General features: G+C 39.8%; 1 protein-coding gene across 1 annotated transcript in view; it reads left to right on the top strand.

Moving 5' to 3' along the window:
* clasrp (CLK4-associating serine/arginine rich protein) overlaps positions 1-4,809 on the top strand; it is a 37,903-nt gene extending 33,094 nt beyond the window's left edge. The window contains exons 20-21 of the mRNA XM_061973048.1: positions 3,946-3,970; positions 4,294-4,809. Coding sequence (XP_061829032.1) covers positions 3,946-3,970; positions 4,294-4,366 — 98 coding nt within the window. The 3' untranslated portion in view covers positions 4,367-4,809. The remainder of the gene's footprint in view (positions 1-3,945; positions 3,971-4,293) is intronic.
* The last annotated feature ends 18,824 nt before the right edge of the window (positions 4,810-23,633 follow it).

Here is a 23,633-nt window from a genome sequence, read left to right as displayed (position 1 = left end):
GCCGGAAGGCAAAGCTCTCAATTTACCGGTCGATCTACGTTTCCATCCTCACCTATGGTCATGAGCTTTGGGTTATGACCGAAAGGACAAGATCACGGGTACACGCGGCCCAAATGAGTTTCCTCCGCCGGGTGGCGGGGCTCTCCCTTAGACATAGGGTGAGAAGCTCTGCCATCCGGGAGGAGCTCAAAGTAAAGCTGCTACTCCTCCACATCGAGAGGAGCCAGATGAGGTGGTTCGGGCATCTGGTCAGGATGCCACACGAACGCCTCACGAGGGAGGTGTTTAGGGCACGTCCGACCGGTAAGAGGCCACGGGGAAGACCCAGGACACGTTGGGAAGACTTTGTCTCCCGGCTGGCCTGGGAACGCCTCGGGATCCCTCGGGAAGAGCTGGACAAAGTAGCTGGGGAGAGGGAAGTCTGGGCTTCCCTGCTTAGGCTGCTGCCCCCGCGGCCCGACCTCGGATAAGCGGAAGAAGATGGATGGATGGATGGATGGGTAATTGTTTGGACATTGACCGTTTTAGATCAAAAATTACATGATAAGACATTTGGAACCTTGAGGGTCCTTCTCATAAAAGTGTTAAAAGTAAATCACTTAATTCTCTATATCAATGTCAGATCTATCCGTTGATATCAAAGTTTTTGTTAATTTTTGTCCGTTTTTGTATGTAGTATGCTTTTTTTGTCAAAGAAAACTGATTTTTATAGAGCAAAATATGCAATATTTCTTTCCCCCAATTTTTTTTTTTAAATGAAACATTTAATATGAGGTACTTGGAGCCTTGAATAGGTCAAATGTTGATTTTGATGTGATTCAACTGTATCAATAAAAATATAAGAATAATGACGTAACAATAACATTATAGCATAACAATATATCAATAACAGTATCAACACAATTCCATTGACAATATCAATGTAAAAATAACAAAAGAACAATACCAATAACAATAGCAGTAACCTTTTGTGCCATTCTATGTGGGTATGTTTGTGAAAACCGTAAAGGCATTGTAACATTAAATGCCGTCCATATTATAAAAAAGGGTATGGGGCCACTTCCGGACCTGTTCCTGCAGGAGGAGGTGGAACAAGGATTTTTGCTGGATTTTTTTTTTAGGTGCAACAAACCTACAAAAAAAGATTTAGATGATATCAGATTGCATCACATAACCAATCTTCTTTTATAAACCTGGATAAACACAAAAACAAAGAATATTCCACTTATTTAAAAAATCATAATAAGTGACAGCATTTGTGCTACACCAAAATGTAAATATGAATGCCAAATGTAAATTATACCAAAATTGTGCTTACCTGATTCAGATTCAGGTTGCATGAGTCTGGCTGCTGTCATGGTTAATTGGCTGAAAACTTCAAACCTGCGTTCAAAAACAAACACTCTGCCACACCACCAATGAGAGAAGAGAGGGGCTAATTAGACTCTCTTATTGGTTGAGTGGCAAAACATGTTTTTATGAAGCTGCAGCGGAGCATCTCTGATCTTCAGATCAAACAGGCTGTCAGGATTTGGTTGATTTGATGTAGTGTCAGACATGAAATATGTTGATATTTGCACGTATTTGCAATGTTTTTTTACATGAATAATTGCATGCTCTTGCAGACTTCTACATACGCCTTGCAGATAAAAGCCACACTTATGTATTGGCTCAAATGTTTCAGTGGACGCGTGTGCATGTGCACGCACATAATAAAATGTTGTTGTATACACATCCACACAACTCTTATGTCACTACCAACTCGCTAGCATTGTTCTACCACATATAGGTTATTAGCAGATTCAAAATGTGCCTCTAATTTGAATAATAAGTACTCTATGGAAAGTGGTATATAGTGGTTGAGGTGTCGAATTACACTTCTAATAGGATTTGCGTGTATTATAAAGGGAAATGCTTTGATTAATTTGGTTTTTGTGCAAAATACATTATAGAATAACAGATTTACAGTACCGGTATATCGAAAAATGACGGCTGTAAAGGGAGTCAACAAAAGTGAAGTGAATTACATTTATATACCGTAGTGCTTTTTCTCAAGTGACTCAAAGCGCTTTACATTGTGAAACCCAATATCTAAGTTACATTTAAACCAGTGTGGGTGGCAGTGGGAGCAGGTGGGTAAAGTGTCTTGCCCAAGGACACAACGGCAGTGACTAGGATGGCGGAAGCGGGAATCGAACCTGCAACCCTCAAGTTGTTGGCACGGCCGCTCTACCAACGGAGCTATACCGCCCCCAACAAAAGAGTCCTCTTGCTTATAATGTCGTCCAACTGGATAGCCCATGCTAAAAATGACTTTGCAAAAAATGGACAATGCAAATTTTTAGATGAACTCCTGTGGCCATATTTAATCCCACTAACTTTTCCAAATGAAAATTCTGTAGCATGTCAGCTTCAAAAGCAAAAAAAAAGGACCCGAAAAGGTGACATACTGTCATTGGAGGCTTTGTTTTATTGATTTGATATTATCTGAAGTAGAGAAAAAGCAAGAAGTTCTAAGTGTTCTTACTGTCTTTATGTGTTCATTTCAACACCTTATATCAGGCCTGGGCAATTATTTTGACTCGGGAGGCCAAATTTAGTGAAAAAAAATGCGCCTAGGGTAAAACACACACATATATATATGTAAGCTGTGAAAATCTGCTGTACAGTATGTGTGCTTGGGTCCTATTTTTAGGAACACTAATACAAAACCTCACAATAATGTCTGATTGAATGCTAAAAACGTTATGACAGACCGCCTTAAAAACAGAATGGAATTTGACATTTTTTTACTGAATGAGACACCCAGAGTGTACATGAAAATAAAGAATGTAGGATTTACAATATTACCGGTAACTATGAAGGATAAAACACTGAATATTGACAACATATGAATGTCACACACCCTCTCCATCCACATATTTTACAATCAAGCGAAATGCAACAAACACAGTAAAATATGAACGCGAACAGTAATAAAACCCCACCTACGATCTGATATATGTGATATATCACTAAGCTTTAGAACTTTGTTGTAAAAATCTCCTTCCGCGTGTGTCCCTGACACCCACATTTTACCCACGCACACTGCTTGGTGCCTCGTCTGAGCTGCTGTGACTTACATTACCATAGTAACTAATTAGATGACCATAGTCACTAATTAGATGACCATAGTCACTTATTAGATGACCATAGTAACTAATTAGATTACCATAGTAACTAGTATATCATGCAGATTCCAAGCATTGAAAGACTTGGTATAGTTGAAGACTTACGGTCATTAGAAAACATCACTGCACATCATAATGGCAGCTACACTTTACATCTTAAACATCTAAAAAAATTATTAGGGAATGTCCGGCGGGCCAGATGGAAAAGCTTAACGGGCTTACGCGGCCCCCGGGCCTTAATTTACCCAGGTCTGCTGTATATGGACCTGATGTCTTATTTGAGTCAATCAGACTGCGTCTGCTAAAAACAATAAATCATTTTGTAAAGACACTTTTTTGTTTGAATATCAATCTTTAAAATGTAATGAATTTAAATGAAAATATCAAGTTGAGACTTTTTCTTAGCATTTTTAGGTGAAATGAATAAATAGATTAATTAATTATGGATCATGATTCATTAATCGCTAATTTTTTTGGTGGCTTGACAGCTGTAGTTTTATTGTGTCCAACAGGCAGGGAAAGTGAATACTGAGCCCCCTGTGTTGTTTTGATTTGCTGGTGTGTCCTTCTTTTCAGAGGGATTTGTGTTTAGGACTTTTGCAAGTTATTCTTTTAGCGCCAGCAAGCCCAACGTCTGACGCGCCGGCTTCCCGTGACAGTTTTACGAGGTCCTTCTTGTGATGTGCTTGTGTTTTGATGGCAGCTCTTTCGCTCTCTCTCTCTGTCTCTCTCTCTCTCTCTCTCTCTCTCTCTGTGTGCTCTTCTTGTCCCTCAGGCCGAGATTCCAGCTCATCCAGAAGGTATGCAAGAACTCCTCTTCCTCTTCATTGCCAAGCAACTCTTATTTTCATTTTTTATTTTCCACTGTTTATTCATGAGTCAGCACCACCGTTGTATAATCACGGTTTATTAAAATGACAATGGAGGTATTTGCTAATTACACTAGCGTTTAAAACAATAAGAGCATTGCCACAAGTGTATTTTTTTTAGCATGTTGCGACTTTTTTAAATTTTTGTCATGTGGCGGTGAATGCAACCCAACACTTAGAGAACTCATTAGTGTGGAATCTGCCAATAATTATCTTTCATTCTGACCTTTTTGTTTCCTTTGTTTTTGTTCTAGGAGGTCTCGCTCTCGTTCTCGCTCATGTTCCCGCTCCAGCTCTCGCTCCAGGAGTCCGTACAGCCGATACTGACCAGACCTGTTGAAATAATGGAAGTCATTGGCGCAAAGCGTTTCAACGATAAAGCAGAAGATTCTGTAGGACGTGGCGGTAACGTTGTTGACAAACACATCTGCACCTCAAACAAGTTATTGCCAACTTTGACCTCCTTGCTAATTTCTCCTTTTTCGCTGTCAACTGCTGCAGGTTATTAAACTGGTTTGTTGTTTTTTTGACCTTTGCATGCAGTCATTACGTTTTTCTTTCTGAACAGTTCCTTGAAGAGACTCATATTTCCGAACGGGGTTTGTCAAATTAAGCACCTTGCCTTTGGCTTAAACGTCTTCCTCCCTAACACCCGACAAAACATTTTTACAAGGAATCTAACCCCGAATTAATGAGATCCTTAATTGCTCTTTTTCTAAACCTGTCTGCTGGCACATCCAAATAAAAGTGATCATGAAACAAAATGAAGATTTATCTACATATTGTCTTTTTTTTTTAATCCAACGTATATCTATCTTATCTTTATTTTTATTCAGTGCAAGCTTGTCATATCTGATTTTATTGGAATTTACAAACCGTTTTGCCTGTGAAAATTCTCATTCAATGGGAGTTATTGAAATAGTCAGTTCCAGCGTCTAACTCTTCATCACAAGGTATAATATATACAAATGTAAAATAAAAGGTAAGATCTTGATAATAAAACATGTCCCTTTTCAAATCAGCATAAAAAGACGTGAACCACAGTAAATTATGTCCTGCTCTAACTTAAGTCTTACTGCTTTTGAATGTGGAACTTCCTGTGTATAATCTGCTCGACCAGTGGTCCCCAAATTACAGCCCGCGGGCCAGATACGGCCCGCCAGCGTCCAAAATCCGCCCCGCGGGGGTCTCCGAGCCACTCAGGCAAATCATATTGTCTAAAAATGCATTTCCCCATCGATAACGTGACACATAGGCGCCGATCTACATTTCTGCCAGTGGGTGCTCTGTGTGTGTGTGTGTGCTTGGTGGTGAAAAATTATTTGCCATCAGAGCATCCACGGGATCGGCGCCTATGACGTGACATCATCACGCTCGCACCGCAGTGTCGGGCTAGTGCGCGCTCTTTCGGTCAATTAGTGTGTGAGGAATATATATATATACATATATATATATATATATATATATATATATATATATATATATACATATGTATGTGTATATATATATATATATATATATATATACATATGTATGTATATATATATATATATATATACATGCATACATATGTATATATATGTATATGTATATATATATATATATATATATATATATATATATATATATATATATATATATACATACATATGTATATATATGTGGAGGGGGGCATGGTTTGCGGGCCTGCCGCGGAGCGGGTTGTATAAGGACCGGCCTCGAAGACAGAGGCAGTTGAGTAGATTGCCCAGCTGGGACTTGTTATCTAATCACCTGTCGCCCTTATTAGCAGCAGCCGGAACGAGACATGGGGTGGGAGTTGGAGCCAGGGAGAGACACACGCCCGGAGACACACGTCTATTGCTGGAAAGCAAGCCACCCCCGGGTGTTTATCCAAAATAAAAAGACTTTGTTCAAACTGTCTACCGGGCTCCCAAAAATCTGTCGGCCAGGAGAACCCACCACAGGAGGGAAACCTCACAATATATATATACAGGTAAAAGCCAGTAAATTAGAATATTTTGAAAAACTTGATTTATTTCAGTAATTGCATTCAAAAGGTGTAACTTGTACATTATATTTATTCATTGCACACAGACTGATGCATTCAAATGTTTATTTCATTTAATTTTGATGATTTGAAGTGGCAACAAATGAAAATCCAAAATTCCGTGTGTCACAAAATTAGAATATTGTGTAAGGCTAATACAAAAAAGGGATTTTTAGAAATGTTGGCCAACTGAAAAGTATGAAAACGAAAAATATGAGCATGTACAATACTCAATACTTGGTTGGAGCTCCTTTTGCCTCAATTACTGCGTTAATGCGGCGTGGCATGGAGTCGATGAGTTTCTGGCACTGCTCAGGTGTTATGAGAGCCCAGGTTGCTCTGATAGTGGCCTTCAACTCTTCTGCGTTTTTGGGTCTGGCATTCTGCATCTTCCTTTTCACAATACCCCACAGATTTTCTATGGGGCTAAGGTCAGGGGAGTTGGCGGGCCAATTTAGAACAGAAATACCATGGTCCGTAAAACAGGCACGGGTAGATTTTGCGCTGTGTGCAGGCGCCAAGTCCTGTTGGAACTTGAAATCTCCATCTCCATAGAGCAGGTCAGCAGCAGGAAGCATGAAGTGCTCTAAAACTTGCTGGTAGACGGCTGCGTTGACCCTGGATCTCAGGAAACAGAGTGGACCGACACCAGCTGGACTGCTGCTGAGTGGTCCAAAGTCATGTTTTCTGACGAAAGCAAATTTTGCATTTCCTTTGAAAATCGAGGTCCCAGAGTTTGGAGGAAGACAGGAGAGGCACAGGATCCACGTTGCCTGAAGTCTAGTGTAAAGTTTCCACCATCAGTGATGGTTTGGGGTGCCATGTCATCTGCTGGTGTCGGTCCACTCTGTTTCCTGAGATCCAGGGTCAACGCAGCCGTCTACCAGCAAGTTTTAGAGCACTTCATGCTTCCTGCTGCTGACCTGCTCTATGGAGATGGAGATTTCAAGTTCCAACAGGACTTGGCGCCTGCACACAGCGCAAAATCTACCCGTGCCTGGTTTACGGACCATGGTATTTCTGTTCTAAATTGGCCCGCCAACTCCCCTGACCTTAGCCCCATAGAAAATCTGTGGGGTATTGTGAAAAGGAAGATGCAGAATGCCAGACCCAAAAACGCAGAAGAGTTGAAGGCCACTATCAGAGCAACCTGGGCTCTCATAACACCTGAGCAGTGCCAGAAACTCATCGACTCCATGCCACGCCGCATTAACGCAGTAATTGAGGCAAAAGGAGCTCCAACCAAGTATTGAGTATTGTACATGCTCATATTTTTCATTTTCATACTTTTCAGTTGGCCAACATTTCTAAAAATCCCTTTTTTGTATTAGCCTTAAGTAATATTCTAATTTTGTGACACACGGAATTTTGGATTTTCATTTGTTGCCACTTCAAATCATCAAAATTAAATGAAATAAACATTTGAATGCATCAGTCTGTGTGCAATGAATAAATATAATGTACAAGTTACACCTTTTGAATGCAATTACTGAAATAAATCAAGTTTTTCAAAATATTCTAATTTACTGGCTTTTACCTGTATACATGTACACATACACACTTCCTGGTCCCCGGTTAAATTTTTTTAACCCAATGCGGCCCCCGAGTCAAAAAGTTTTGGGGTTTTGGGATCCCTGTGTTTGACATTTATTGGTTATGTGCAAAGCAGACGTTCAAATCCCTAAGATTTGCGCCATTATTTTCTTAAAAATGTGAATTGAATTATATATACCAGTAGTAGGACCTTCTTGTTGAAGTTATAAAAAACTTTTTTTTTAATTGTATTTTTTTTTTTTTTTATAGATGACAGATTTAAACATTTCGCCAAACCTTGTTTACCGGTACTTTTTACTTTGAACAAAATGACCAAAATTCACTAAAAAAAAGAACAATTCATCTAATTTTTACATGAGTATATTTCAAATGAGTTACTTTGTAGCTATGAGTAGTTTCAGCAAAGAAGCTACTTTTACTTGAAGAGTATAAATTGTTTGACAACACATTAGGGGTGCATGGGACAGGCTCAAGCCACCCTAGGCACCCCGAGAGGGACAAGCGGTAGAAAATGTCAATGTCTATTTTCTTGCTTCGAATTTACATTGTGAGGAGACAAAACACCATGTTCAGAACTATGTTTTAAAGAAATTACACACAAAAATATATCATTATTATTATTAGACTACTCATTTTCTTGTTCTGCTTTAAATAAATTTCCAATGGATGCCGCTGTTCTTCCGTGATGTCCCGGAAGGACAGCTGACAGACTTTCTTTTGGTAGAAACAAATTGAAAGACAAAACATGGCACTCTCTCACTCCATACTACATCCATGCATGTAATAAAGACATTAATGCGATCGCCAGGGGGCATCAGCGGTTAGAACCAGGGCGGTGGAGCCAACTCGCCCTGGCCAGCAAAAAGGAAGACTGTGCTGCATGAGCCCTTAACTAAAATGGCATCGTTTGTGACGCAGTTTGTTGAGTCAAATGGAAAAGTTAGACATTGGATTGCATGTTTAGTGTGAATCATGATGGAAAATTATTTTTATATTTATTATTAGTTTGAATCTCGCAAGGAAAATTTTTACCAGTAGAAGGCGGCCTTGGATGTACAGTACAGGCCAAAAGTTTGGACACACCTTCTCATTCAATGCGTTGTCTTTATTTCCATGATTATGTAGATCGTTACTGAATGAGTCAAAACTACTTTTTTAAATGTTTTATTTTATTTTATTTTATTTATTACTGCTTTGCACACTCCTGGCATTCTCTCCATGAGCTTCAAGAGGTAGTCACCTGAAATGGTTCTCATGGAGAGAATGCCAAGAGTGTGCAAAGCAGTAATCAGAGCAAAGGGTGGCTATTTTGAAGAAACTAGAATATAAAACATGTTTTCAGTTATTTCACATTTTTTTGTTAAGTACATAACTCCACATGTGTTCATTGATAGTTTTGATGTGACAATCTACAATGTAAATAGTCATGAAAATAAAGAAAACACATTGAATGTGAAGGTGTGTCCAAACTTTTTGGATGAGCCGCGACTGTTGTTGAGCCAAAACGTCCCATACTATATATTTTTTTCAACCATTTCAATCACGTCTCCACTGTCCCACAAGGGTGTTTAATGCATTAGGATGTGTAGTGAAGCCTGCTTTTTTTTATTTACCATGCTGTCCTCTGTGAAGTGGGGACTCATTTAGCTACAGTAAGTGGGAGTAGGTCATGAAAATCCATAAGGGAATTCAGTGACATTGCAAAAGAGGGGATAGAGAAAATAGAGATAGAGAAAGCGGGGTTTCGAACTGCCAACCCTCTAGTTTTTGGATGACCCGCGACCACCGAGCCCCTACCGCCCCCGAAGTACTGTAGTTGAGCCATAGTATACCTTTTTTTAATCGTTTAAATCACGTCTCAGCTGTCCCACAAATGTGTTAAATGTATTAGGATGTGTAGTGAAGCCTATTTTTTTATTACAATGCTGTCCTCTGTGAAGTGGGGGCTCATTTAGCTACAGTAGGTGTAGCTAATGACTGTTTTGATCTTCAGCTGCTTTAAGACTAAATCGACTCTAGTGGGTAAGTTTTTTTTTTTTTTTTATCAAGCGCTTTTCACAGATAAAATGACAAAGCACTGTACAAAACATAGGTGAAGTAAAACTGTCCGCCCTTAGATGGGTAGGTTGTGAGTTCAAACCCCGTCCGAGTCATACCAAAGACTATAAAAATGGGAGCCGTTACCTCCCCGCTTGGCACTCAGCATCAAGGGTTGGAATTGGGGGTTAAATCACCAAAAATGATTACCGGGCGCGACCACCGCTGCTGCTCACTGCTCCCCTCACCTCCCAGGGGGTGATCAAGGGTGATGGGTCAAATGCAGAGAATAATTTCGCCACACCTCGTGTGTGTGTGTGACAATCATTGGTACGTTAACTTTAACTTTAACAATTTAAGTAAAACAACAGGGGCAACATCATAAAAAGGATACAAAGTGGATTGAAATTGATAATTAAAATGTGCATTAACTAAAAGCTTTACGAAAAAGAGAAGTTTTCAAATGTTTCTTCAAAGTGTCAACACAGTCAAGATCACAGAGGGACTGGTGCAAGTTGTTCCAGAGTCTGTTGAGCTATATAGCCTGGAATGCCAGGTCTCCATGGGTTTTAAAACCGGTTTTGGGGATATTTAGAAGACCCTGGCCTGAAGACTCTGAAGAGTAGGGGCATGCAAGTCAGTGATGTACTGAGGGGCCCCAACATGCAATGCACGGAATGTCAGGACTAAAATTTTAAACTCAATGCGGATTTTAACTGGAAGCCAATGAAGACTGGATCAAACGGGGGTGATGTGGGCTGTTCTGGGTGCACCGGTCAAAAGTCTGGCAGTCACATTTTGTACCGTCTGAAGTCTCTTTAGCGTTGACTTGTTGAAAAGAGTGAAGAGAGAATTGCAATAGTCAATGCAAGACGGAATGAACGCGTGAATGATCATTTCCAGATCCAATTTTGAAGACAAATTTCTCACTTTCGAAATATTTCTGAGATGATTGAAACAGTTTTTGGTCAGTTGACGACAGTGACCCTCTAGTGTGTTTATATGCATATGTATTTGGTAAAAAAAAAAAAAACAAGAATAAAGGAAATGCAATTGAAAGAAAACAGAAGTGAACGTTGATTGCCCGGAGACACCTGCTGTGCACCTTAAATAGTAGTTCCTCTGAAACACGAAACCATTATTTGTTTCCATTTCATTACTAAACGAGCCAAATGTTTCTTCAATGTCACACTGGTTTGCTGTGAGATACAGTCTGGTGTGCCTTGGGAGATTGTCATTTCACCTATTTGGGTTAAAAATATTTTTTGCCAACAAGTAATTATAGTCTGCAAATAATGTGCCGTTGTTGCTGTCTAGAGCCAGCAGAGTAACCGTGTAATACTCTTCCATATCAGTAGGTGGCAGCAGGTAGTTAATTGCTTTGTAAACGTCGTATCTAATGCTTAAATCAAAAATAAACAAAAGCTGAGTGCCCCTAAAAAAGGCATTAAATCTTAGGGATGGCTATGGAAAACGAAACTAAAACTGAACTGGCTACAAAGTAAACAAAAACAGAATGCTGGACTACAGCAAAGACTTACAGCGTGTGGAGCTGACGGCGTCCACAAAGTACACCCGTACATGACATGACAATCAACAATGTCCCCACAAAAAAGCATAGCGTCCGCACAACTGAAATAGTCTTGATTGCTAAAACGAAGCAGGTGCGGGTAATAGCGCTCAAAGGAAGACATAAAACTAAACGAAATTAAACAATGGATGTCCGCTAACGTTTTGCAACACAAGGCTAAGAAAACGGAAATGCTGACTATCGGCCCTTCTAGACACCGACACCTATTTATTAATACCACCTTAACATTTGACAACCAAACAATTACACAAGGCGACTGTGTAAAGAATCTGGGTATTATCTTCGACCCAACTCTCTCGTTTAAGTCACACATTAAGAATGTTACTAAAACAACTCTCTCGTTTGAGTCACACATTAAGAGTGTTACTAAAAACGACCTTCTTTCATCTCCGTAATATCGCAAAAATGTGTTCCATTTTATCCACCAGTGTCGCTGAGATCATTATTCATGCGTTCGTTACGTCTCGTCTCCATTACTGTAACTTATTATTTTGGGGTCTCCCTTTGTCGAGCATTATAAGATTACAGTTGGTACAAAATGCGGCTGCTAGACTTTTGACAAGAACAAGAAAGTTTGATCATATTACGCCTATACTGGCTCACCTGCACTGGCTTCCTGTGCACTTAAGATATGACTTTAAGGTTTTACTACTTAGGTATAAAATACTACACGGTCTAGCTCCATTCTATCTTGCTGATTGTATTGTACCATATGTCCCGGCAACAAATCTGCCTTCAAAGAACTCCGGCAAAAAAGTCTGGGGGCTATAAAGCGTTTTCTATTGGGGCTCCAGTACTCTGGAATATTCTAGCAGTAACAGTTAGAGATGCTACCTCAGTAGAAGCATTTAAGTTCCATCTTAAAACTCATTTGTATACTCTAGCCTTTAAATAGACCCCCCGTTTAGACCAGTTGATCTGCCGTCTCTTTTCTGCTCTGCCCCCCTCTCCTTCATGGAGGGAGGGGGGGCACTGGTTCGGTGGCCACAGATGAGGTGCTAGCTCTCCAAAGTTGGGACCCAGGGTGGACCACTCATCTGTGCATCAGTTGAGGACGTCTCTGTGCTGCTGACCTGCCTCCACTCAAGATGACCTCCTGCTGGCCCCACTATGGACTGGACTCTCACACTATTATGTTAGATCCACTATGGACTGGACACTCACGCTATTATATTAGATCCTCTATGGACTGGACTCTCACACTATTATGTTAGAACCACTATGGACTGGACACTCACACTATTATGTTAGATCCACTATGGACTGGACTCTCACACTATTATGTTAGAACCACTATGGACTGGACTCTCACACTATTATGTTAGATCCACTATGGACTGGACTCTCACACTATTATGTTAGATCCACTATGGACTGGACTCTCACACTATTATGTTAGATCCACTATGGACTGGACGCTCTCACTATTATGTTAGATCCACTATGGACTGGACTCTCACACTATTATGTTAGATCCACTATGGACTGGACTCTCACACTATTATGTTAGATCCACTATGGACTGGACTCTCACTATTATGTTAGATCCACTATGGACTGGACTCTCACACTATTATGTTAGATCCACTATGGACTGGACTCTCACACTATTATGTTAGATCCACTATGGACTGGACTCTCACACTATTATATTAGATCCACTATGGACTGGACTCTCACACTATTATGTTAAATCCACTATGGACTGGACTCTCACAATATTATGTTAGATCCACTATGGACTGTACTCTCACACTATGATGTTAGATCCACTATGAACTGGACTCCCACTATTATGTTAGATCCACCATGTACTGGACTCTCACACTGATATGTTATATCCACTATGGACTGGACTCACACTATTATGTTAGATCCACTATGGACTGGACTCTCACACTATTATGTTAGATCCACTATGGACTAGACTCACACTATTATGTTAGATCCACTATGGACTGGACTCCCACTATTATGTTAGATCCACTATGGACTGGACTCTCACACTATTATGTTAGATCCACTATGGACTGGACACTCACGCTATTATGTTAGATCCACTATGGACTGGACTCTCACACTATTATGTTAGAACCACTATGGACTGGACACTCACACTATTATGTTAGATCCACTATGGACTGGACTCTCACACTATTATGTTAGAACCACTATGGACTGGACTCTCACACTATTATGTTAGATCCACTATGGACTGGACTCTCACACTATTATGTTAGATCCACTATGGACTGGACTCTCACACTATTATGTTAGATCCACTATGGACTGGACTCTCTCACTATTATGTTAGATCCACTATGGACTGGACTCTCACACTATTATGTTAGATCCACTATGGACTGGACTCTCACACTATTATGTTAGATCCACTATGGACTGGACTCTCACTATTATGTTAGATCCACTATGGACTGGACTCTCACACTATTATGTTAGATCCACTATGGACTGGACTCTCACACTATTATGTTAGATCCACTATGGACTGGACTCTCACACTATTATATTAGATCCACTATGGACTGGACTCTCACACTATTATGTTAAATCCACTATGGACTGGACTCTCACAATATTATGTTAGATCCACTATGGACTGTACTCTCACACTATGATGTTAGATCCACTATGAACTGGACTGCCACTATTATGTTAGATCCACCATGTACTGGACTCTCACACTGATATGTTATATCCACTATGGACTGGACTCACACTATTATGTTAGATCCACTATGGACTGGACTCTCACACTATTATGTTAGATCCACTATGGACTAGACTCACACTATTATGTTAGATCCACTATGGACTGGACTCCCACTATTATGTTAGATCCACTATGGACTGGACTCTCACACTATTATGTTAGATCCACCATGTACTGGACTCTCACACTATTATATTATATCCACTATGGACTGGACTCTCACTATTATGTCTATGGACTGGACTCTCACACTATTATGTTGGATCCACTATGGACTGGACTCTCACACTATTATGTTAGATCCACTATGGACTGGACTCTCACACTATTATGCTAGATCCACTATGGACTGGACTCTCACACTATTATCTTAGATCCACTATGGACTGGACTCTCACACTATTATGTTAGATCAGTGGTTCTTAACCTGGGTTCGGTGAGTCGGCCTCGGGGGTTTGGCGGAGCCTCCGCCACGGAGGTGAAGACACATCCGACTTATCGTGTAAATAAAAACTTCTCCCTATCGGCGTATTATGGATACCCCCAAACAATTTTCCGTCTAATTTTCCATCTGATTTGCAGGTTGTTTGATTGATCGATTGAAACTTTGACTAGCAGATTGCAAAGGAAGGGAATACATTATATGAAACAGTATCAGTTTACACAGTGAAGTACATATTCCGTACAATTGACCAAAATGGTAACACCCGAATAAGTTTTTCAACTTGTTTAAGTCGGGGTCCACGTTAATCAATTCATGGTAATGTGTGTAATTTGTTGTGAGTTCATGCACTGTGTTGGTTTTGTTCTTTGAACAAGGTGATGTTCATGCACGGTTCATTTTGTGCACCTATAAAAAAACATTTTATTTTTCACTAAAGAAGGGTTCGGTGAATGCGCATATGAAACTGGTGGGGTTCGCTACCTCCAACAAGGTTAATAACCACTGTGTTAGATCCACTATGGACTGGACTCTCACACTATTATGTTAGATCCACTATGGACTGGACTCTCACACTATTACCGTATGTTAGATCCACTATGGACTGGACTCTCACACTATTATGTTAGATCCACTATGGACTGGACTCTCACGCTATTATGTTAGATCCACTATGGACTGGACTCTCACACTATTATGTTAGATCCACTATGGACTGAATCCTCACTATTATGTTAGATCCAGTGACGTGCGGTGAGGTTGATGGCTGGTGAGGCACTGACTTCATCACGGTCAGATTTACAAACATATGAACCCTAAAGAGTATCTTATTAACCATTTGATTGGCAGCAGTTAACGGGTTATGTTTAAAAGCTCATACCAGCATTCTTCCCTGCTTGGCACTCAGCATCAAGGGTTGGAATTGGGGGTTAAATCACCAAAAATGATTCCCGGGCGTGGCGCCGCTGCTGCCCACTGCTCCCCTCACCTCCCAGGGGGTGATCAAGGTGATGGGTCAAATGCAGAGGACAAATTTCACCACACCTAGTGTGTGTGACAATCATTGGTACTTTAACTTAACTTTAACTTTACACATACAAACTGTAGCACACAAAAAAGCACATTTAATTAAAAAAAAACGTTATGGTCTTACCTTTACTTATAAATGAAGTCCATGTTCCGCTCCTTTTGAACAAAAGCATCGATAACTTGTTTATAGAAGTCTTCCTTATCTTTCTTCAGTTTTAAAAGTCTCTCTGTCTCGATGGAGATCTTCCTTTAAGTATTACCTCCTGCTTCGATTGAAAGTCCAGTTTAGAAAACCGTTTTATTTTAGATATGTAATCCTCCATGTTAAAAGTCCAGGCGAGAGGAAAAAATAAACGATCGCTAACTGTTGCTGCTTGTTGTCACTTATTCTGCAGCCGAGTAGTGGCAGAAATTATCTCTGGAATCACTAGCGCCCTCTACCACCATGAGGCGGGATTACTGCGAGCCTCAGCCAGTGCGTCTTTGCAGCCATTTTATGATTGCTCAGGACAAGAAATACGTTACACACATACAGTTGTTGACAAAATACACTGTACATTATATACCTCAGCTAACTAAACTATGGAAATGTATAATATAATTCATATAGCAATACGGTCTCACTGCACAGCAGGCCAGCAGTTAGCCGAGTCATTGCGCAATCCATGGTGAGGCTCAACTGGCTGCTGATCACCGCAAGTCTCTTCTCAGTATTTGAACGGCAAATGTGAAAATTCAGTGATTTTGAATATAAATAATCTAAAACTGGTGAAGTTAAATGGAAAATAACTTTATAGTATAATCACTGGATACATATAACAATTTAATTTTATTTTTTTCTTTGTACATTTTTTTTCTTTCCATGATGGCACGTCCAGTCCATAGTGGATCTAACATAATAGTGAGAGAGTCCAGTTCATAGTGGATTAGATCTAACTGTTAGATCCACTAGTGGATTAGATCTAACTGTTAGATCCACTATGGACTGGACTCTCACACTATTATGTTAGATCCACTATGGACTGGACTCTCTCACTATTATGTTAGATCCACTATGGATTGGACTCTCACACTATTATGTTAGATCCACTATGGACTGGACTCTCACACTATTATGTTAGATCCACTATGGACTGGACTCTCACTATTATGTTAGATCCACTATGGACTGGACTCTCACACTATTATGTTAGATCCACTATGGACTGGACTCTCACACTATTATGTTAGATCCACTATGGACTGGACTCTCACACTATTATATTAGATCCACTATGGACTGGACTCTCACACTATGATGTTAGATCCACTATGAACTGGACTCCCACTATTATGTTAGATCCACCATGTACTGGACTCTCACACTGATATGTTATATCCACTATGGACTGGACTCACACTATTATGTTAGATCCACTATGGACTGGACTCTCACACTATTATGTTAGATCCACTATGGACTAGACTCACACTATTATGTTAGATCCACTATGGACTGGACTCCCACTATTATGTTAGATCCACTATGGACTGGACTCTCACACTATTATGTTAGATCCACCATGTACTGGACTCTCACACTATTATATTATATCCACTATGGACTGGACTCTCACTATTATGTCTATGGACTGGACTCTCACACTATTATGTTGGATCCACTATGGACTGGACTCTCACACTATTATGTTAGATCCACTATGGACTGGACTCTCACACTATTATGTTAGATCCACTATGAACTGGACTCTCACACTATTATATTAGATCCACTATGGACTGGACTCTCACACTATTATGTTAAATCCACCATGGACTGGACTCTCACAATATTATGTTAGATCCACTATGGACTGGACTCTCACACTATTATGTTATATCCACTATGGACTGGACTCACACTATTATGTTAGATCCACTATGGACTGGACTCTCACACTATTATGTTAGATCCACTATGGACTAGACTCACACTATTATGTTAGATCCACTATGGACTGGACTCACACTATTATGTTAGATCCACTATGGACTGGACTCTCACACTATTATGTTAAATCCACTATGGTATTATGTTAGATCCACTATGGACTGGACTCTCACACTATTATGTTAGATCCACTATGGACTGGACTCTCACACTATTATGTTAGATCCACTATGAACTGGACTCCCACTATTATGTTAGATCCACCATGTACTGGACTCTCACACTATTATGTTATATCCACTATGGACTGGACTCACACTATTATGTTAGATCCACTATGGACTGGACTCTCACAATATTATGTTAGATCCACTATGGACTAGACTCACACTATTATGTTAGATCCACTATGGACTGGACTCACACTATTATGTTAGATCCACTATGAACTGGACTCTCACAATATTATGTTAGATCCACTATGGACTAGACTCACACTATTATGTTAGATCCACTATGGACTGGACTCCCGCTATTATGTTAGATCCACCATGTACTGGACTCTCACACTATTATGTTATATCCACTATGGACTGGACTCTCACTATTATGTTAGATCCACTATGGACTGGACTCTCACACTATTATGTTAGATCCACTATGGACTGGACTCTCACACTATTATGTTAGATCCACTATGGACTGGACTCTCACACTATTATATTAGATCCACTATGGACTGGACTCTCACACTATGATGTTAGATCCACTATGAACTGGACTCCCACTATTATGTTAGATCCACCATGTACTGGACTCTCACACTGATATGTTATATCCACTATGGACTGGACTCACACTATTATGTTAGATCCACTATGGACTGGACTCTCACACTATTATGTTAGATCCACTATGGACTAGACTCACACTATTATGTTAGATCCACTATGGACTGGACTCCCACTATTATGTTAGATCCACTATGGACTGGACTCTCACACTATTATGTTAGATCCACCATGTACTGGACTCTCACACTATTATATTATATCCACTATGGACTGGACTCTCACTATTATGTCTATGGACTGGACTCTCACACTATTATGTTGGATCCACTATGGACTGGACTCTCACACTATTATGTTAGATCCACTATGGACTGGACTCTCACACTATTATGTTAGATCCACTATGAACTGGACTCTCACACTATTATATTAGATCCACTATGGACTGGACTCTCACACTATTATGTTAAATCCACCATGGACTGGACTCTCACAATATTATGTTAGATCCACTATGGACTGGACTCTCACACTATTATGTTATATCCACTATGGACTGGACTCACACTATTATGTTAGATCCACTATGGACTGGACTCTCACACTATTATGTTAGATCCACTATGGACTAGACTCACACTATTATGTTAGATCCACTATGGACTGGACTCACACTATTATGTTAGATCCACTATGGACTGGACTCTCACACTATTATGTTAAATCCACTATGGTATTATGTTAGATCCACTATGGACTGGACTCTCACACTATTATGTTAGATCCACTATGGACTGGACTCTCACACTATTATGTTAGATCCACTATGAACTGGACTCCCACTATTATGTTAGATCCACCATGTACTGGACTCTCACACTATTATGTTATATCCACTATGGACTGGACTCACACTATTATGTTAGATCCACTATGGACTGGACTCTCACAATATTATGTTAGATCCACTATGGACTAGACTCACACTATTATGTTAGATCCACTATGGACTGGACTCACACTATTATGTTAGATCCACTATGAACTGGACTCTCACAATATTATGTTAGATCCACTATGGACTAGACTCACACTATTATGTTAGATCCACTATGGACTGGACTCCCGCTATTATGTTAGATCCACCATGTACTGGACTCTCACACTATTATGTTATATCCACTATGGACTGGACTCACACTATTATGTTAGATCCACTATGGACTGGACTCTCACACTATTATGTTATATCCACTATGGACTGGACTCACACTATTATGTTAGATCCACCATGGACTGGACTCTCACACTATTATGTTATATCCACTATGGACTGGACTCACACTATTATGTTAGATCCACTATGGACTGGACTCTCACACTATTATGTTAGATCCACTATGGACTAGACTCACACTATTATGTTAGATCCACTATGGACTGGACTCCCACTATTATGTTAGATCCACTATGGACTGGACTCTCACACTATTATGTTAGATCCACCATGTACTGGACTCTCACACTATTATATTATATCCACTATGGACTGGACTCTCACTATTATGTCTATGGACTGGACTCTCACACTATTATGTTGGATCCACTATGGACTGGACTCTCACACTATTATGTTAGATCCACTATGGACTGGACTCTCACACTATTATGTTAGATCCACTATGAACTGGACTCTCACACTATTATATTAGATCCACTATGGACTGGACTCTCACACTATTATGTTAAATCCACCATGGACTGGACTCTCACAATATTATGTTAGATCCACTATGGACTGGACTCTCACACTATTATGTTATATCCACTATGGACTGGACTCACACTATTATGTTAGATCCACTATGGACTGGACTCTCACACTATTATGTTAGATCCACTATGGACTAGACTCACACTATTATGTTAGATCCACTATGGACTGGACTCACACTATTATGTTAGATCCACTATGGACTGGACTCCCACACTATTATGTTAAATCCACTATGGTATTATGTTAGATCCACTATGGACTGGACTCTCACACTATTATGTTAGATCCACTATGAACTGGACTCCCACTATTATGTTAGATCCACCATGTACTGGACTCTCACACTATTATGTTAGATCCACTATGGACTGGACTCTCACACTATTATGTTATATCCACTATGGACTGGACTCACACTATTATGTTAGATCCACTATGGACTGGACTCTCACAATATTATGTTAGATCCACTATGGACTAGACTCACACTATTATGTTATATCCACTATGGACTGGACTCACACTATTATGTTAGATCCACTATGGACTGGACTCTCACAATATTATGTTAGATCCACTATGGACTAGACTCACACTATTATGTTAGATCCACTATGGACTGGACTCCCGCTATTATGTTAGATCCACCATGTACTGGACTCTCACTCTATTATGTTATATCCACTATGGACTGGACTCTCACACTATTATGTTAGATCCACTATGGACTGGACTCTCACACTATTATGTTAGATCCACTATGGACTGGACTCTCACACTATTATGTTAGATCCACTATGGACTGGACTCTCACACTATTATGTTAGATCCACTATGAACTGGACTCTCACACTATTATATTAGATCCACTATGGACTGGACTCTCACACTATTATGTTAAATCCACCATGGACTGGACTCTCACAATATTATGTTAGATCCACTATGGACTGGACTCTCACACTATTATGTTATATCCACTATGGACTGGACTCACACTATTATGTTAGATCCACTATGGACTGGACTCTCACACTATTATGTTAGATCCACTATGGACTAGACTCACACTATTATGTTAGATCCACTATGGACTGGACTCACACTATTATGTTAGATCCACTATGGACTGGACTCTCACACTATTATGTTAAATCCACTATGGTATTATGTTAGATCCACTATGGACTGGACTCTCACACTATTATGTTAGATCCACTATGGACTGGACTCTCACACTATTATGTTAGATCCACTATGAACTGGACTCCCACTATTATGTTAGATCCACCATGTACTGGACTCTCACACTATTATGTTATATCCACTATGGACTGGACTCACACTATTATGTTAGATCCACTATGGACTGGACTCTCACAATATTATGTTAGATCCACTATGGACTAGACTCACACTATTATGTTAGATCCACTATGGACTGGACTCACACTATTATGTTAGATCCACTATGAACTGGACTCTCACAATATTATGTTAGATCCACTATGGACTAGACTCACACTATTATGTTAGATCCACTATGGACTGGACTCCCGCTATTATGTTAGATCCACCATGTACTGGACTCTCACACTATTATGTTATATCCACTATGGACTGGACTCTCACTATTATGTTAGATCCACTATGGACTGGACTCTCACACTATTATGTTAGATCCACTATGGACTGGACTCTCACACTATTATGTTAGATCCACTATGGACTGGACTCTCACACTATTATATTAGATCCACTATGGACTGGACTCTCACACTATGATGTTAGATCCACTATGAACTGGACTCCCACTATTATGTTAGATCCACCATGTACTGGACTCTCACACTGATATGTTATATCCACTATGGACTGGACTCACACTATTATGTTAGATCCACTATGGACTGGACTCTCACACTATTATGTTAGATCCACTATGGACTAGACTCACACTATTATGCTAGATCCACTATGGACTGGACTCCCACTATTATGTTAGATCCACTATGGACTGGACTCTCACACTATTATGTTAGATCCACCATGTACTGGACTCTCACACTATTATATTATATCCACTATGGACTGGACTCTCACTATTATGTCTATGGACTGGACTCTCACACTATTATGTTGGATCCACTATGGACTGGACTCTCACACTATTATGTTAGATCCACTATGGACTGGACTCTCACACTATTATGTTAGATCCACTATGAACTGGACTCTCACACTATTATATTAGATCCACTATGGACTGGACTCTCACACTATTATGTTAAATCCACCATGGACTGGACTCTCACAATATTATGTTAGATCCACTATGGACTGGACTCTCACACTATTATGTTATATCCACTATGGACTGGACTCACACTATTATGTTAGATCCACTATGGACTGGACTCTCACACTATTATGTTAGATCCACTATGGACTAGACTCACACTATTATGTTAGATCCACTATGGACTGGACTCACACTATTATGTTAGATCCACTATGGACTGGACTCTCACACTATTATGTTAAATCCACTATGGTATTATGTTAGATCCACTATGGACTGGACTCTCACACTATTATGTTAGATCCACTATGGACTGGACTCTCACACTATTATGTTAGATCCACTATGAACTGGACTCCCACTATTATGTTAGATCCACCATGTACTGGACTCTCACACTATTATGTTATATCCACTATGGACTGGACTCACACTATTATGTTAGATCCACTATGGACTGGACTCTCACAATATTATGTTAGATCCACTATGGACTAGACTCACACTATTATGTTAGATCCACTATGGACTGGACTCACACTATTATGTTAGATCCACTATGAACTGGACTCTCACAATATTATGTTAGATCCACTATGGACTAGACTCACACTATTATGTTAGATCCACTATGGACTGGACTCCCGCTATTATGTTAGATCCACCATGTACTGGACTCTCACACTATTATGTTATATCCACTATGGACTGGACTCACACTATTATGTTAGATCCACTATGGACTGGACTCTCACACTATTATGTTATATCCACTATGGACTGGACTCACACTATTATGTTAGATCCACCATGGACTGGACTCTCACGCTATTATGTTATATCCACTATGGACTGGACTCACACTATTATGTTAGATCCACTATGGACTGGACTCTCACACTATTATGTTAGATCCACTATGGACTAGACTCACACTATTATGTTAGATCCACTATGGACTGGACTCCCACTATTATGTTAGATCCACTATGGACTGGACTCTCACACTATTATGTTAGATCCACCATGTACTGGACTCTCACACTATTATATTATATCCACTATGGACTGGACTCTCACTATTATGTCTATGGACTGGACTCTCACACTATTATGTTGGATCCACTATGGACTGGACTCTCACACTATTATGTTAGATCCACTATGGACTGGACTCTCACACTATTATGTTAGATCCACTATGAACTGGACTCTCACACTATTATATTAGATCCACTATGGACTGGACTCTCACACTATTATGTTAAATCCACCATGGACTGGACTCTCACAATATTATGTTAGATCCACTATGGACTGGACTCTCACACTATTATGTTATATCCACTATGGA

The sequence above is a fragment of the Nerophis lumbriciformis genome, linkage group LG17 (genome assembly GCF_033978685.3).
Source record: "Nerophis lumbriciformis linkage group LG17, RoL_Nlum_v2.1, whole genome shotgun sequence".
Taxonomy (NCBI): domain Eukaryota; kingdom Metazoa; phylum Chordata; class Actinopteri; order Syngnathiformes; family Syngnathidae; genus Nerophis; species Nerophis lumbriciformis.
This window is presented reverse-complemented; position numbering and strand designations above follow the sequence as displayed.